At 35.2% G+C, this 14,792-nt stretch overlaps 1 protein-coding gene across 1 annotated transcript in view; it reads left to right on the plus strand.

Annotated features, from left to right (window-relative positions):
• Positions 1 to 11,850, plus strand: part of RAB21 (RAB21, member RAS oncogene family) — a 40,744-nt gene extending 28,894 nt beyond the window's left edge. The window contains exon 7 of the mRNA XM_026001638.2: positions 8,007 to 11,850. Within this exon, the coding sequence (XP_025857423.2) occupies positions 8,007 to 8,149 (143 nt within the window). The 3' untranslated portion in view covers positions 8,150 to 11,850. The remainder of the gene's footprint in view (positions 1 to 8,006) is intronic.
• The last annotated feature ends 2,942 nt before the right edge of the window (positions 11,851 to 14,792 follow it).

Raw genomic sequence — 14,792 nt, forward strand, 5'->3', positions numbered from 1 at the left:
CCTCAACTACTTGGAGCTATTAAAAATATAATAGGCTGCTTGGACAAGCAGCGTGTTCCATTTACTCTATAGAAAGCAACATGGAGAGTCACACAAAAAGAAGAAATGGGAGTATGTTCCAAATGAAAGAACAAGATAAAAACCTCAGGAAAAACCTTAATTAAAACAGAGAGAAGTAATTTACCTGAAATAGTTCAAGGTAATGGTTATAAAAATGATCACTGAAATGGGGAGAAGAATGGATGAACACAGAACTTCAACAGATGGAAAATAGAAGAAAGTACCAAAAAGAAGTCACAGAGCTGACGAATACAATAACTTAAATGACATGTTAAATAACTGAACAGAAAAATTCACTAGAGGTGTTGAACATCAGATTAGATGAATCAGAAGAAACGATCAGTCATCTGAAAGACAAGGCAGTGCCACTCACCCAATCAGAGCATTAAAAAGAAAAGGGTAAGGAAAAAAATGTAAGAAGTGAAGATAGCTTAAGGGTCTTAACAGGACAACATTAAACAGTCTAATATTTGCATCCTGGGGATCCTAGGAAAAGAGATAAAGAGGCAGAAATCTTATTTGAAAAAATAGTGGCTAAAAACTTTCCCAGCGTGGGTAAGGAAACAGACATCCAAGTCTAGGAAGCCTAGAGTTCCAAATAAGAGGAACCTAAAGAGATCCACACCAAAGATACATTTGTAATTAAAGTGTCAAAAATAAAGATAAGGAGATAATATTAAAAGCAGAGGAGAAAAACTTGTTACATACAAGGGAAACCCCTATAAGATTATCAGCAGATCTTTCAGCAGTAGTTTTGCAGGCCAGAGGGAATGGCATGATATATTCAAAGTGCTGAAAGAAAAAAAACTTGAAACCAAGAATTCTCTACCTGACAAAATTATCATTCAGAAGGGAAGGAAAAATAATTTTCCAGACAAGCAAAAGCTAAAGTTTATCATCACCAAACTTGCCTTAAAGATCTGTTAGAGAGACTTCTTTTACCTTAAAAGAAAGGGTGCTAATTAGTAACAAGAGCACACATGAGAGAAATCTCACTGGAAAGTAAATATCTAGTAAAGGTGGGATATTAATTGATTGTAAAGCTAGTATGAAAGTTAGAAGACAAAAATAGTAAAAATAACCATATTTACAATAATTAATTGAGTGATACATAAGATGAAATGATGTAAAATGTATCAAAAACATAAAACATTGGTTAGGGGAGTAATAATGTTAAGTGGGATCAACTTAAAATAGATTGGTATAAGTTGTTTTATGTAAGCCTCATTGTAACTACAAAGCAAAAACCGTACAAAAGATAAAAAGAATAGAAGCATACCACTGAAGTAGGTCATCATCAGAGGAAGAGAGAGCAAGAGAAGAAGAAAGAAAAAGGAATTATAAAAATTGCTAGAATACAAAATGGCAGTAAACACATACCTATAATTACTTTAAATATAAATGGACTAAATTCTCCAGTCAAAAGACTGGAGACTGAATGGATTAAAAAAAAAAAAAAAAAAAAAACAAGACCTATCTATATGCTGCCTTATAAGAGACTCAGGTTAGATATAAGGACACACAGAGACTGAAAATGAAGGGATGGAAGATGTTCCATGCAAATGGAAACCAGAAGACAGTTGGAGTAGCTATTATTACATCAGACAACATAGGCTTTAAAACAAAGACTGTAATGAGAGACAAAGAACTACATTACATAATGATAAAGGTGTCAAGCCAACAAGAAGATTCATTTGTAATACTTGTGTATCCAACACAGGAGAACCTATATATATGAAGCAAATACTAACCAACCTAAGGGAAGAATAGCAATACAAATAATGGGAGGGGGACTTTAGTACCTTACTTACATCAGTGGTTTATGCTGACAGAAAAGCAGTAAGGAAACACTGGCCTGAAATGACATGTTAAATCTGATGGACTTAACAGATAGTTACAGAACATTCTATCCAAAAACAATGGAATACACATTTTTCCCAAGTGCACAATGGAACATCTTATCAGTTGTATGTTAACATAAAACAAGTCTTAATAAATTCAAGAGAATTAAAATCATATCAAACATCTTTTCCAAACACAATGGCATAAAGCTAGAAATTAATTACACAAAGAAAACTGAAAATTTCATGAATATGTAGAGATGAAAAAACATTCTACTGAACAACCAGCAAGTCGAAGAAGAAATCAAAAGAGAAATTGAAACATACCTTGAGATAAACAAAAATATAAGCATAACATACCAACGTTTATGGGATGCAGCAAAAGCTGTATTGAGAGAGAATTTCAGGGGTACCTGGCTGGCTCAGTCAGTGGTGTGTGAAACTCTTGATCTCAGGGTTGTGAGTTCAAGCCCTATGTTGGGTATAGAGATTACTTAATAAAATATTTTTTAAAAAATGAGGGAAGTTCATAGTGATACCTAACTCAAGAATTTAAAAAAAAGTCTCAAATGGGGCACCTGCCTGGCACAGTTGAAAGAGCATGTGACTCTTGATCTCTGAGTCATGAAGTCAAGTCCCATGTTGAGTGTAGAGATTACTAAAAAAAGTAAATAAAACTTTAAAAAAAGTCTCAACATAACTTTATTATACCTCAAGGAATGAGAAAAAGAACAAAATTAGAATAAGAAAGGGAACAATAAGGATCAGAGCAGAAATAAATGAAATAGATACCAAAAGAGTATTAGAAAAGATTGATGAAACTAGCTGGTTCTTTTTTTTTTTTTTTTTTTTAAATTTTTATTTATTTTATTACAGTCACAGAGAGAGAGAGAGGCAGAGACATAGGCAGAGGGAGAGAAGCAGGCTCCATGCACCGGGAGCCTGACATGGGATTCGATCCCGGGTCTCCAGGATCGCGCCCTGGGCCAAAGGCAGGCGCCAAACCGCTGCGCCACCCAGGGATCCCTAGCTGGTTCTTTAAGAAGATAAAATTGAAAAAAACTTAGGTAGCCTTACCAAGAAAAAGGGAGGATTCAAAATCAGAAATGAAAGCAAAGACTTTACAACTGGTAACACAGAAATACATAGGATCATAAGATACTGCTGTGAACAATTATATACTAATAAATTGGACACCCTAGAAGAAATGGATAAATACTAATATTGAATCATAATGAAACATAAAATCTGAACAGACTGATTACTAGTAAGGTGATTGAATCAGTAATGCAAAACTTCCCGACAAACAGAAATCCAGGATCAGATGGCTTCATGGTGAATTCTGCTGAACATTCAAAGAAGAATTAATACCAGTCCTTCTCAAATTCTTACAAAGTAGAAGAAGGAACTCTTCTAAATTTATTTTACAAGACTAGCATTACCCTGCTACCAGTGCCAGACAAGGACACTACAAGAAAAGTAAAGATAGACCAGTATCCTTGATAAACATAGATGCAAAAATCCTCAACAAAATATTAGCAAACTGAATTCAACAATATATCAAAAAGACCACATACACCGTGATGAAATGGGATTTATCCCAGGGATGCAAGGATAGTTCAGTGTCTACAACTTCATCATTGTGATATATACCATATTAACAAAATGATTTATACCATATAAAATCATATGATCATTTCAATAGATGCAGAAAAAGCATTTGACAAAATTCAACATGCATTTATGATAAAAACGAAGTGGATATAGAGGGAATATACCTCAATATAAAGGTTATATGCAAAGAGCTCAGAGCTAGCATCCTACTCAGTGGAGAAAAGCTGGAGGCTTTTCCTTTAAGACCAGGAATAAGACAAGGAGGCTCGCTCTCACCACTTTAATTCTGCTTAACATAGTATTGGAAGTCCCTAGTCAGAGCAATTAGGCAAGGAAAACAAAAAGACATACAGATTGGAAAGGAAAGAAGTAAAACTGTCAGTACTTACAGATGATATTATATGTCAAAATCCTAAAGAAAATCCCAAACACTACCATCAAGAAACTGTTAGAACTAATAAATAAATTTGGTTCATTGAAGGATACAAGAAATCAACATGTAGAAACTTTTCACAGAAAGAGAACACACAATCCTAAAATTTGTATAGAACCGTAAAAGACTGAATAGCCAAAGCAGTCTTGAGATGAACAAAGCTAACAGCATCATGCTCCCTGATTTCAAACTGTATAATAGAGCTATAGTAAAACAGTGTGGTATTGACATAAAAACAGACACACAGATCAGTGGAACAGGATACAGAGCCCAGAAAGAAACCCATGTGTATACAGTCAGTTAACTTATGACAAAGAAGCCAAGAGTATACAATGGGGAAAGGATAGTCTCTTCAATAAATGCTGTTGGGGAAATTGGACAGCCACATGCAAAAGAATGAACCTGGACCACTATCTTATACCATGCACAAAAATTAAATGGATTGAAAACTTGAACCTGAAACCCCTAGAAGAAAACACAGGTAGTAAGCTCCTTGACATTGGTCTTAGCAAGGACTTTTTAAATCTGACAGCAAAAGCAAAAGCAACAAAAGCAAAAATAAGTAAACCTATATCAAACTAAAAAGTTTCTGTCCAGCAGAGGAAACCATCAATAAAATGAAAAGGCATCTTACTGAATGGGAGAAAATATTTGCAAATCATGTGTCTGTAAGGGGCTAATATCCAAAATCTATAAAGAACTCCTACAACGAAAAAAAAAAAGAACTCCTACAACGTAATGGGAAAAAACCCCACAGACAATCTAATTAAAAAATCGGTCAAAGATCGTCAGTAGGAACATGAAAAGAGGTTCTGCACCATTAATTATCAGGGAAATGCAAATCAAAACTACAGTGAAATAAGATAGTACTTCATGTCTGTTAGAATGGCTCGTATCAAGAAAGGCAAGAAACAACAAGTGTTGGTGAGGATGTGAAGAAAAGGGAACCCTTGTGCACTGTTGGTAGGAATGTAAATTTGTTTGGCCACTATGGAAAACAGTACAGAGGGACGGTCTTCAAAAAATTTAAAATGGAACCGCAATATGATTCAGCAGTTCTACTTCTGGATATTTAGCCAAAGAAAACAGAAACACTAATTTGGAAAGTTAAACCTTACTCACTGCAGCATTATTTACAATAGCCAAGCTATGGAAACAACCTAAGTTTCCATCAATGGGTGAATGAATAAAGAAAATGTGGTGTATTACATACACAGCAGAATATTATTCAGCTGTAAAAAAGAATGAAATCTTGTCATTTCTGACAACATGGATGGACCTTAAGAGTATTATCCTAAATGAAATAGGTCAGAAAAAGATAAATAACATATGATTCTTCTTACTTGTGGAATCTAAAAATGAATAAATACAACCAATCTAATAGATACAGAGAATACATTGGTGGTTGCCAGAAGCAGCAGTTTGGGGGGTGGGAGAAATGGGTGAAGTGTTTTGTTTGCTTTTAGTTTAAATAAATGGAATTATTTATTTTAAAGGTTATTGTAAAATTTTTAAGGTATTACGGTGTTGTGGTTATACTTTTTTTTAAAGTTTTTTTTTAAAGTCTTTATGTTTTAGAGATCATATTAAAATAACATATGAATAAAATTATGTGTCTAAAATCTGATTCCAAATAATAGCAGAGGAGTGCCTAGGTGGCACAGTTGGTTAAGTGTCTGCCTTTGGCTCAGGTCATGATCCCACGGTCGGGGGATCAAATCCCATATCGGGTTCTCCATAGCAGAGAATCTACTTCTCCCTCTCCCTCTACCCTTCCTCCCTGCTCATGCTCTCTCTCAAATAAATAAAATCTAAAAACAAAACAAAACAAAACAAAAAGATACCAAAATAATGGTAAAGATGCTTGCTTAGTATAAATGGAATTGTGTGATGGACATAATGCATTTTCATTATGCTATTTTTTCTACTTTTATATGTATTTGAAGTTTTTCATATTAGAAAGTTTTCTAAAAGAGTTAATCACCAATAGAATATATACCATACTTAGGAAAACCCTAGTTTATGGAACAATAAATAGGTTATTCTATATAGAATAATAGAAATGATTTTGTCAAATTATATTTCTTTTTTTAAAAAAAGATTTTATTTATTTATTTATTTGAGAGACACAGAGAGAGAGAGAGAGAGAGAGAGAGAGGCAGAGACACAGGCAGAGGGAGAAGCAGGCTCCATGCAGGGAACCTGACATGGGACTCGATCCTGGGTCTCCAGGATCAGGCCCTGGGCCGAAGGTGGCGCTAAACTGCTGAGCCCCCCGGGCTGCCCAAATTATATTTCTTGAATTTATGGACCTCACACTCTTCTGAGAATTTGATAAAAGTGTGGTTTTTGTTTCTAGGAAAATTTACATATACAGAAACTCCAGAACTTCAGTTTTACAAAAACCTGAAGTCATTCATAATTTTTATAGACCTTTACTTCTCTAAGTGAGGTTCCCTGATCACAGCGGCAGCATCACTTGAGAATATGTTAGAAATGCAGATTCTTGAGCCCTACCCAAACCAACTGAATCAGAACTTCTGGAGGTGGTGCCTAGACTCTGTTTTAACAATCCTTCCATAAGATTGTGGTGCACACTGAAATTTGAGAAGTTATTTCTATTTTCGCTGCTTGTACATTCCTATAAATCATTTGGAGATCTTGTTAAAATGCATATTTGATAGAATGGGTCTGGTGCGAGCCTAAGCTTTTCATTTCTAACAGGCACCCACATGGTCATGATGCTGGTCCTCAGACTGTACTTTGAGTATCAAGGTTCTAGATCCATAGCTTAGAAATGTTACAAATCTCAGGATGCCTGGGTGGCTCAGCAGTTGAGCATCTGCCTTAGGCTCAGGATGTGATCCTGGAGCCCCGGGATCGAGTCCCACATCGGGCTCCCTGCGTGGAGCCTGCCTCTCTGTCTCTCATGAATAAATAAATAAAATCTTTTTTAAAAAATAAGAAATGGTATAAACTTCATGTAATTTTTTTAGGATTTTAAAAAATTTATTTGAGATAGAATATTATGAATGTGTGAGCAGGGGGAGGGGCCGAGGGAGAGAGAGAGAATCCCAAGTAGACTCTGCACTGAGTGTGGAGCCCAACACAGGGTTCAGTCTCACAACCTTGAGATCATGACTGGAGCCAAAATGAAGACTTGAACACTTAACTGACTGAGCCACCTAGGCACCCCTAAATCTCCTATCTTTATAGACAAAAATTTGAGTATTTCCCATGTTTATTTAAAAATCATAAAACATATACACATACTAATATGTTTTGTACATTTTTATAAAACATAAATTTTGAAAGGTGAGGAATAATAAAAATAAATTAGAATTTGAGGGTGTTTTCCAATTTCATCTTACTGGATTTTCGTGTACACCTCAATTTGAAAACATTGTTCAAGAACAGTCTCTGGACCCAAGTTTGAGAACTGTTCTAAAGACTCCTTCTTTTCTTTCGTCGTCTTTTCAGGTACGTATTTTGTGGATATTTACTCCTAATCTGTGTCTTATATTTTAATTTTTTAACTGTGTCTTTCAGAGCAGAAGTTCTAAATTTTATTTTATTTTATAAATAAATCTTTAAGTCAAATAGTCTGAGTCCTCCAGCTTTGTTCTTCCTCCCTCATCTTAAACTGTTTCATTCTTTCAAATATTATTTGCTTAAAGTATTACACTACTAATTGAAGAATAACTATTGTTCCCTAAATATTAGCTGCACTTGGAATAATTTGAACTTTGGCATGTTGCTAAGTATATGTAGAAAATCTTAAGGACTATACTTGTATATAGTCATTTGTTCAAGGCAAAAACTTTGTTCTCTAGATCAATGTCCCTGTAGCCATTATGCAACTGGACAAATACAGTTGCTATTAATAATTTATAATTTGCAGGAAAAGCTATTTAGTGAGCTAACAAAATGTTTATTATATTTAGTTTCCTTGTTGGTTGAAGTCAGACATGGCTATCATGGTGGTATACATATACAATCATAGAAAGAAAAAACTCGTAGATTGTGGTCCTAAATAATTTGTTTCTTCCCTCTCTTAGGGATGATAGAAACAGCACAAGTGGATGAGCGAGCAAAAGGCAATGGCTCTAGTCAACCAGGAGCTGCAAGGCGAGGTGTACAAATTATTGATGATGAACCTCAAGCCCAGAGCAGTGGTGGAGGGTGCTGTTCTTCTGGATAACTGTTCACACTTAAGAAATTAAACAAACTGTGGATCATTGCCCTCAACATGAAGACTGCCATATTCCAAGTCACATTATTTTACCAATGGAATTATAGATTAACAGTATTTTAAATTACGTTTATAACACTGCAGAGACCTTAAGTGCTAAACTTAGTGGAGTTTGTGACCAGAGAATTGGCATTTTTCTACAAATGTTAACAAAGCAATTACCAATGGCCTTTTTACATATTTTTTTCTTTAATAAGGAATAATATGCATGTAGAAAAAGACCTACTTAAAGGCTTCATTTATATTCTTTTAAATCAAATCTTTATTTAATAACTTATATATGTTGTTGGAATGGTATACATTTTTGCAGCCCTTTGTATTTTGTGGTAGTTTGAATTGTATCACTTCTAAATGGCAAACTGTTTTTTTGTTTTTGTTTTTGTTTTTTTTTAATTAGCAGATACCTGAAGTACTATTTTTGCAGGGTTTGCACAGGCCCCTTAACTGTCTACTACTTTGATATAATCTATATACAACCTGTATGCTGAGCTGGTAAAATACATTATAAAATTACATATTAAATACTTTATCTGCTTTTACAAGCGCAAGGTGCAAAAATATATATGATAGTCTCATTGATGACTGTAAAGTGAATTAACATTTGGTGATAATGCCTAAGCTTTTTGACTCTGACATAAAGATCATAGCTCCCCTTCACTTTTGTCTTAACTTGAAAGTGGCGTGTTTAAATTTTCACATATACTTTACTTGAATTATTGCTGTTGTCCTATTTTTTTTTTGCCTCTTGTAAGTCTTTCTGATGATTGAACAACAGCATTTGCCTTTTGGTTTGTTGGGGTTTTTTTGTTTTGTTTTTTGTTCTGGGGGGGGATTTTTTTGGTTAAAAGAGATGAATTCTGATTTTGCTTTAGAGTGGTTACCTTAGAAGTATTTGAGTGGAGCATGCTGAGTTTCACTTCTGCAATGGCTTTAGTTTTCTCTTAGACTTTATGTGAGATGGGTTCACTGGTGTGAGAAGAAAGGAAGAGGTCACAGTGAGTTGCCACTCGCCAAGACTCATTCATACAGCATGTTAGTGGGTAGTTTATTCTACTGGGGCAGCACTTTTAAATCCTCTGTGAGCAAATTGTATTTGTTCATTGCTTGCCAGAGATGAACACAGAAAAGTTTGTTCCATTTAATAAGAGCTGTCATTCTGAGTTTCTGTGAAGGGAAACATTTCATCTAATGCAGTTATAGCGAACACTGGAAAGATTTATTATAAAATTATATTCTTGTATACTTTGTAAATTAGTCTCATTAGGTTTTTTTTTTCCTTAAGCATAGGACTGAACTTAAATTTGTTAATTTTAATAGAATCAGACACTGCTCATAGAAGGATCACAAATTATGGAGATTAACATAAATTGTTCTTGTTCTAATATATATATTTTTCCATTTCTGTCATGCTTGGAAAACTAGTAAATGTTATGTCTAAGATAAAATGGAATGGTCCCTGGATTTACTTCTTAAAAGAAGCAGTGGTATGCAATAAAGTTGTTAGCATGAGCAATTAAGACGATACAAAGAAGTTACAGTTACTAAAGAAGTACTGCCATATTTTTAAATTCATAGCTTAAACTTTCCCAAATGGGTTTAAAGTTGGATTGACAGCTTGATGTTAGAATTTTGACTTAGTATTAAGTGTTCTGTGAGCCCTCACTTCACCTTCTTTAGTTACTCTCCTTTCCAGTCTCAACACACTGATTTCTGTTGTGTGTGTTTGGGGAGGGTGGGGTGGTAAGAGTCAGGGAGATAAGCTAAAATTGTTTTTTTTATCAGATGATTGTACTCTGTATAATATCTCCGTTTCCTGTGAAGTTTGTGTTTATGCAGGGCAGCAGGGAAGACGAGGGGAATCATGAGTACAAATACAGGAAAAATTGTTTTTGTGCAGCCCCCCCCCCCACTTGTTCTTCCACAGATTGTAAAGAAAGCCTTGACATTTTTATGATTATACATGTAGATGGAAAATAAGCTCTTCTTAGGAGTGAAATGTTTTTTGAACTAATTAAAGATGAATATGAGATTTTTTTCCAAAAAATAGTCATAAAAGTAGTCATAAGGCCTGATAATTGGCGAGTTGTACTCTAGGTTTTTGACACTTATATTAATGATAAATTAAGTCCAGATAGGAACCTCTGCTCCAGAGTTGCCAGATAATCATTGATGGGGTACAACCACTCTCCGTATTTTTTTTTCTTTGCTCTCCCTTGGTTTCTGTGTATCTTTCTAAACCTCAAGCATTTCTTCTTTTGATCTGTAATTTAAGCTGACTCAATAGCACCAATAAATAATATGAAATATGTGTCCTTGCTCTGAAGTGTGAGAGGTCTTTAGGTAGGAATAGGATAAAAGAGGACCAGGCAGTTGGAGTATGCGCATAAAGGAGAGATAAAGAGATAATAAACTAAAGCTGAGGAAATTGCTCTGATACTTTCTTCACCTCTAACATATCTTTTGTGTTCCTGCCCTTATACATTGTGCTATTAGGAAGAAGACACACATTACTGTATTGTGTATTAAAAGTAGTAGGTAGGTAGAACCAATATATTTTTCAACTAAGTAAGTGTATACACTTAGTATATATAATTAAAAATTGGTATAAGATAGTCGTTAAAAATACCTGAATATTATGTTAAAAGTATACAATCATTGTTTCTGTAATGATGATGGGTATTCAGCATCTTGTTTTGCTTTGTGATTATAGAGGAAAATACTGTTTTTAAAAATGTATATTGCAGCAGTTTTGGGGTAAACAGCAATCTGAAAAAAAAGCATCATGTTATTGTATGAAATATGAGTGTTCGAATTTGTTTTGTTCTGGGGATATCTCCTGAAAGTACCCTAAAGTTATGGATGTTACAGCTAAATTTAAGTCTTTTTTTTTTTTTAATATTAGCCATATGTTATTAGTGATTGCTTTTTATTTGGCATTAAAGTGAAAAAGAAGAGTGATACAGGTTTTCAATAAGAAAAGATAAAATTTGGGAAATATGAAAGGAGGGTAGTGAGGAGAATGAAGTCAGGTAGATCTGAAACTCTACAACCTGACATTTTTATAATTGTTTTGAAAATACATTATCAAGTCGTTTCTAAATAAGGCAAGTTACGCATTGTGCCAAATACTTAGAACATATAAAAAAATGAATTGTGATACTATGTCTTTTAATATATAATTTGCAATTTTCTATATTAAAATGCTACAAGGAGTTTGTCATTGATGTTATCTCCAAATAATAGAATTTATCCTTATTACCACTTATATTATCTCCAGAAGTGGTTTGATCTGTGCCTTTAACATTTGAAATTCGTCTTTTGATTTTGGTTTACCATTAACAGTTTTCTTTATAGATGCAGTGAGTCAGAGAGGGAGTGCTGTGCCACATACTCTGCAACCATGGAAGATGTTGAGCTCTTCTAGAAAAGGGTGTAGATGGTTGCAACCAGCAAAGATACAGAGACTTAAGTAGATTTTCTTTCTTTTCTAAATCACAAAATGTGTTACCTAGATTTTAATAACTAAAAGCTGGGCTTCATTGAATACATGCATTTACTTGATTTCATAATAGGCATTGGTTCTAGTTTGTTGCTGTTCTGTAATTTTCAGTTGACAAAAACAATAATATATTTGGTTTTGTGGACCAAAATTCATGTTATACATATGTCTGACTTGGACGGCTTTTCCCTTTTCAAAGAAAACAAATTAATCAGAATTCTGAGGAAATTTTCCTAAATGCCAGTATTCTAGTATTATTAATCATAAGAAATGAAAAAAAAACTTAGAAATACTCCTGAGAGTTTCCAATTTCAAGCAACAATGTTTTGCTTCTAAACAAATATCACTTTAATTTGATAGACTTTTAGCACTGCTTGTGCTCTCTGGGATTTATATATCATCTCTCTTCTGACACCCGTGTGTGCTTTTAAATGTTAACTTTGCTACTACAACTTTTTCTCTGCAGTAGATAAATGAACATGGCAAGTTGACGCTACATGACATACGCGGTAAGAATCTTGCTCTTAAAGCATCTTGTCCTCTTAAGAGGCCGGTTCCTATTTCCAAATGCATCACATTAAAGCCAAAAGATGAACCTGCCTACCTTTATTTCCATCGTATCAGCTCTCACCTTGATTTTGATACTTCCTGACAACCGTATCATCTCTTCATTATCAAATACTCAAGAAAAAGCTAATAGGACTTGTTAAATTTGATCTTGTGTAAATCAAAGAGAGGCGAGGGACAGCAGAGATAAAATATGGTGATGTTGAGATATAGACAGTGATATTTGCTGAACTCTACCTTTGGTAGCAAACTATTTTAAGGAAACCATCATATGTAGTACTTCCTAGAAATGTGAAAGTTGTTTATTTTGTATTTAATTATCTGAGAATATATTCTAGGAAAAAGAATAAAGAGCACTCCCCTCCCAGATGGAAAATACATACTCTTCGATTACCTTTTGGCTGTGCATTTATATTTACGTATATATTTATCTATAGAAATAACACTTTATGGGTTTTAAATTTTTACATAAATTCTGTCTTCCTATGCATATGTTTTGCAATTTGCTTTTTTCTCTTACCAACATGTCTAGGAACTGTTATGTCAGTATACGCAGACTTTTTATTTTCTCCTCCATCTCTTTGGGGCGTTTGCCTTTTAAGATAACTTCTAATTCTCCATGAAACCTTCTCAAAAGGAATCTTGTCAATTAGGTGGATTTCATTAGAATCATAGAATTTAAGTGCAAGCCAGTGCTTAGAATCAGGGTCTCCCTTAAACATGTGAATCAGGATATTAGAAAGACATCTGCTTATGATTCATTTGAAGTACATTACTTTTGACCTACTGTTGACTGATTAATATATACAATTCAAGAATATAGCAGATTCTTTATTCACAATAGGTTTTTATTTAAGGGAAGAAGGAAAAGGGGAGGAATAGCTGATACAGAAAGTACAGGGTAAACTAAAGCCTCTATACGACTCCCGAGTAGTTATATAACATGAAGTTATATAAGACTTCGTGCTACCAAAAATTAAAACTTCTGATTGCTCTGTGCCTTTTTTTTTTTTTAAAGATTGTATTTATTGGGCAGCCCTGGTGGCTCAGTGGTTTAGTGCCGCCTTCAGCCCGGGGTGGGATCCTGGACACCTGGGATCGAGGCTCCCTGCGTGGAGCCTGCTGCTCCCTCTGCCTGTGTCCCTGCCTCTCTCTCTATCTCCCATGAATAAATAAATAAAATATTTTTAAAAAAATTCTTAAATATAAAAGATTGTATTTATTTATTTGAGAGAGAGCACGAGCAGGGGGGGAGAGGGAGAAGCAGGCTCCCTGCCGAGCAGGAAGCCCCACATAGGACTCAATCCCAGGACCCTGGGATCATGACCTGAGCTGAAGGCAGATGCTTCATCGACTGAGCCACCCCTGTGCCCCTGGTCTGTGCCTTTAATGAAAAAATGAAAAGAAGTCCTTTTTCAGATTTCCCTTGCTCCCACATCCCAGATACCTATCCCTCTTAAGAGATAACTGTTGTTAACATTCGGTGTGTGTCTATCTCTCATATATAAATGTTTTTATTTATACTTGGCCTTTATGAGTTTTCAGTTCCCTGAAATCAACTTCTACGTCAAATTCCATCCTCAATCAACTGACCAATTTACAAAGAACCAGAATCATTCTTCTTTTTAAAAAAAATTTGAATCAGCGGTTACAGTTCTTTTTTTTTTATTTTTATTTTTTTAATTTATTTTTAATTTATGATAGTCACAGAGAGAGAGAGAGAGGGGCAGAGACACAGGCAGAGGAAGAAGCAGGCTCCATGCACCGGGAGCCCGACGTGGGATTCGATCCCGGGTCTCCAGGATCGCGCCCTGGGCCAAAGGCAGGCGCCAAACCGCTGCGCCACCCAGGGATCCCAGCGGTTACAGTTCTTGAACTAGAAGTTAACTACTTGATTCTTAATATGTTTTATTTTATCATAAATTAAGCTTAAAGAGCACCTAGCATTCTGGGAAAGTCCAATTATTGGTCTCTATACCTTGTGGAAATAGGGTTGGGGAAGAGGAGTGTGCTAGTAATTCTGAGTGGGGCTCATTCTCTTGGCTTAGTCTTCCTTGAACATTGTGCTTGCCCCCCACAATTACTTTATAGGTATTTCTCCGTCACTGTTAAGGCTATAGCTTGGCATGTGAGTGCCCCAGAGCAAATCTATTCTTATCTGCTTTTAATGAAAATACTTCGTGGGGGGCTCAGCAGTTGAGCATCTGCCTTGGGCTCAGGGCGTGACCCTGGGGTCCTGGAAATGGGCCCTCCATCGGGCTGCCCGCAAGGAGCCTGCTTCTCCCTCTGCCTGGGTCTCTGCCTCTCTGTCTCTGATGAATAAATAAATCTTAAAAAAAAATTCACAGGGGAAATTGATTTTGTTAATTGTTTCTGGATGGTCTTTTAAAGAATTTATTTTTTAAATTTAAAACGCATTGTGCTCATCATGACTATCATTTCCCCTTCTTTATTGAGTACCTGGTCTGTGCCCAGAGCACATACAGCAGGGGAACCAGCCTGTGTAGTTAGAGCTTAGAGATGGGG

Source organism: Vulpes vulpes, chromosome 16 (assembly GCF_048418805.1).
Source record: "Vulpes vulpes isolate BD-2025 chromosome 16, VulVul3, whole genome shotgun sequence".
Lineage (NCBI taxonomy): Eukaryota > Metazoa > Chordata > Mammalia > Carnivora > Canidae > Vulpes > Vulpes vulpes.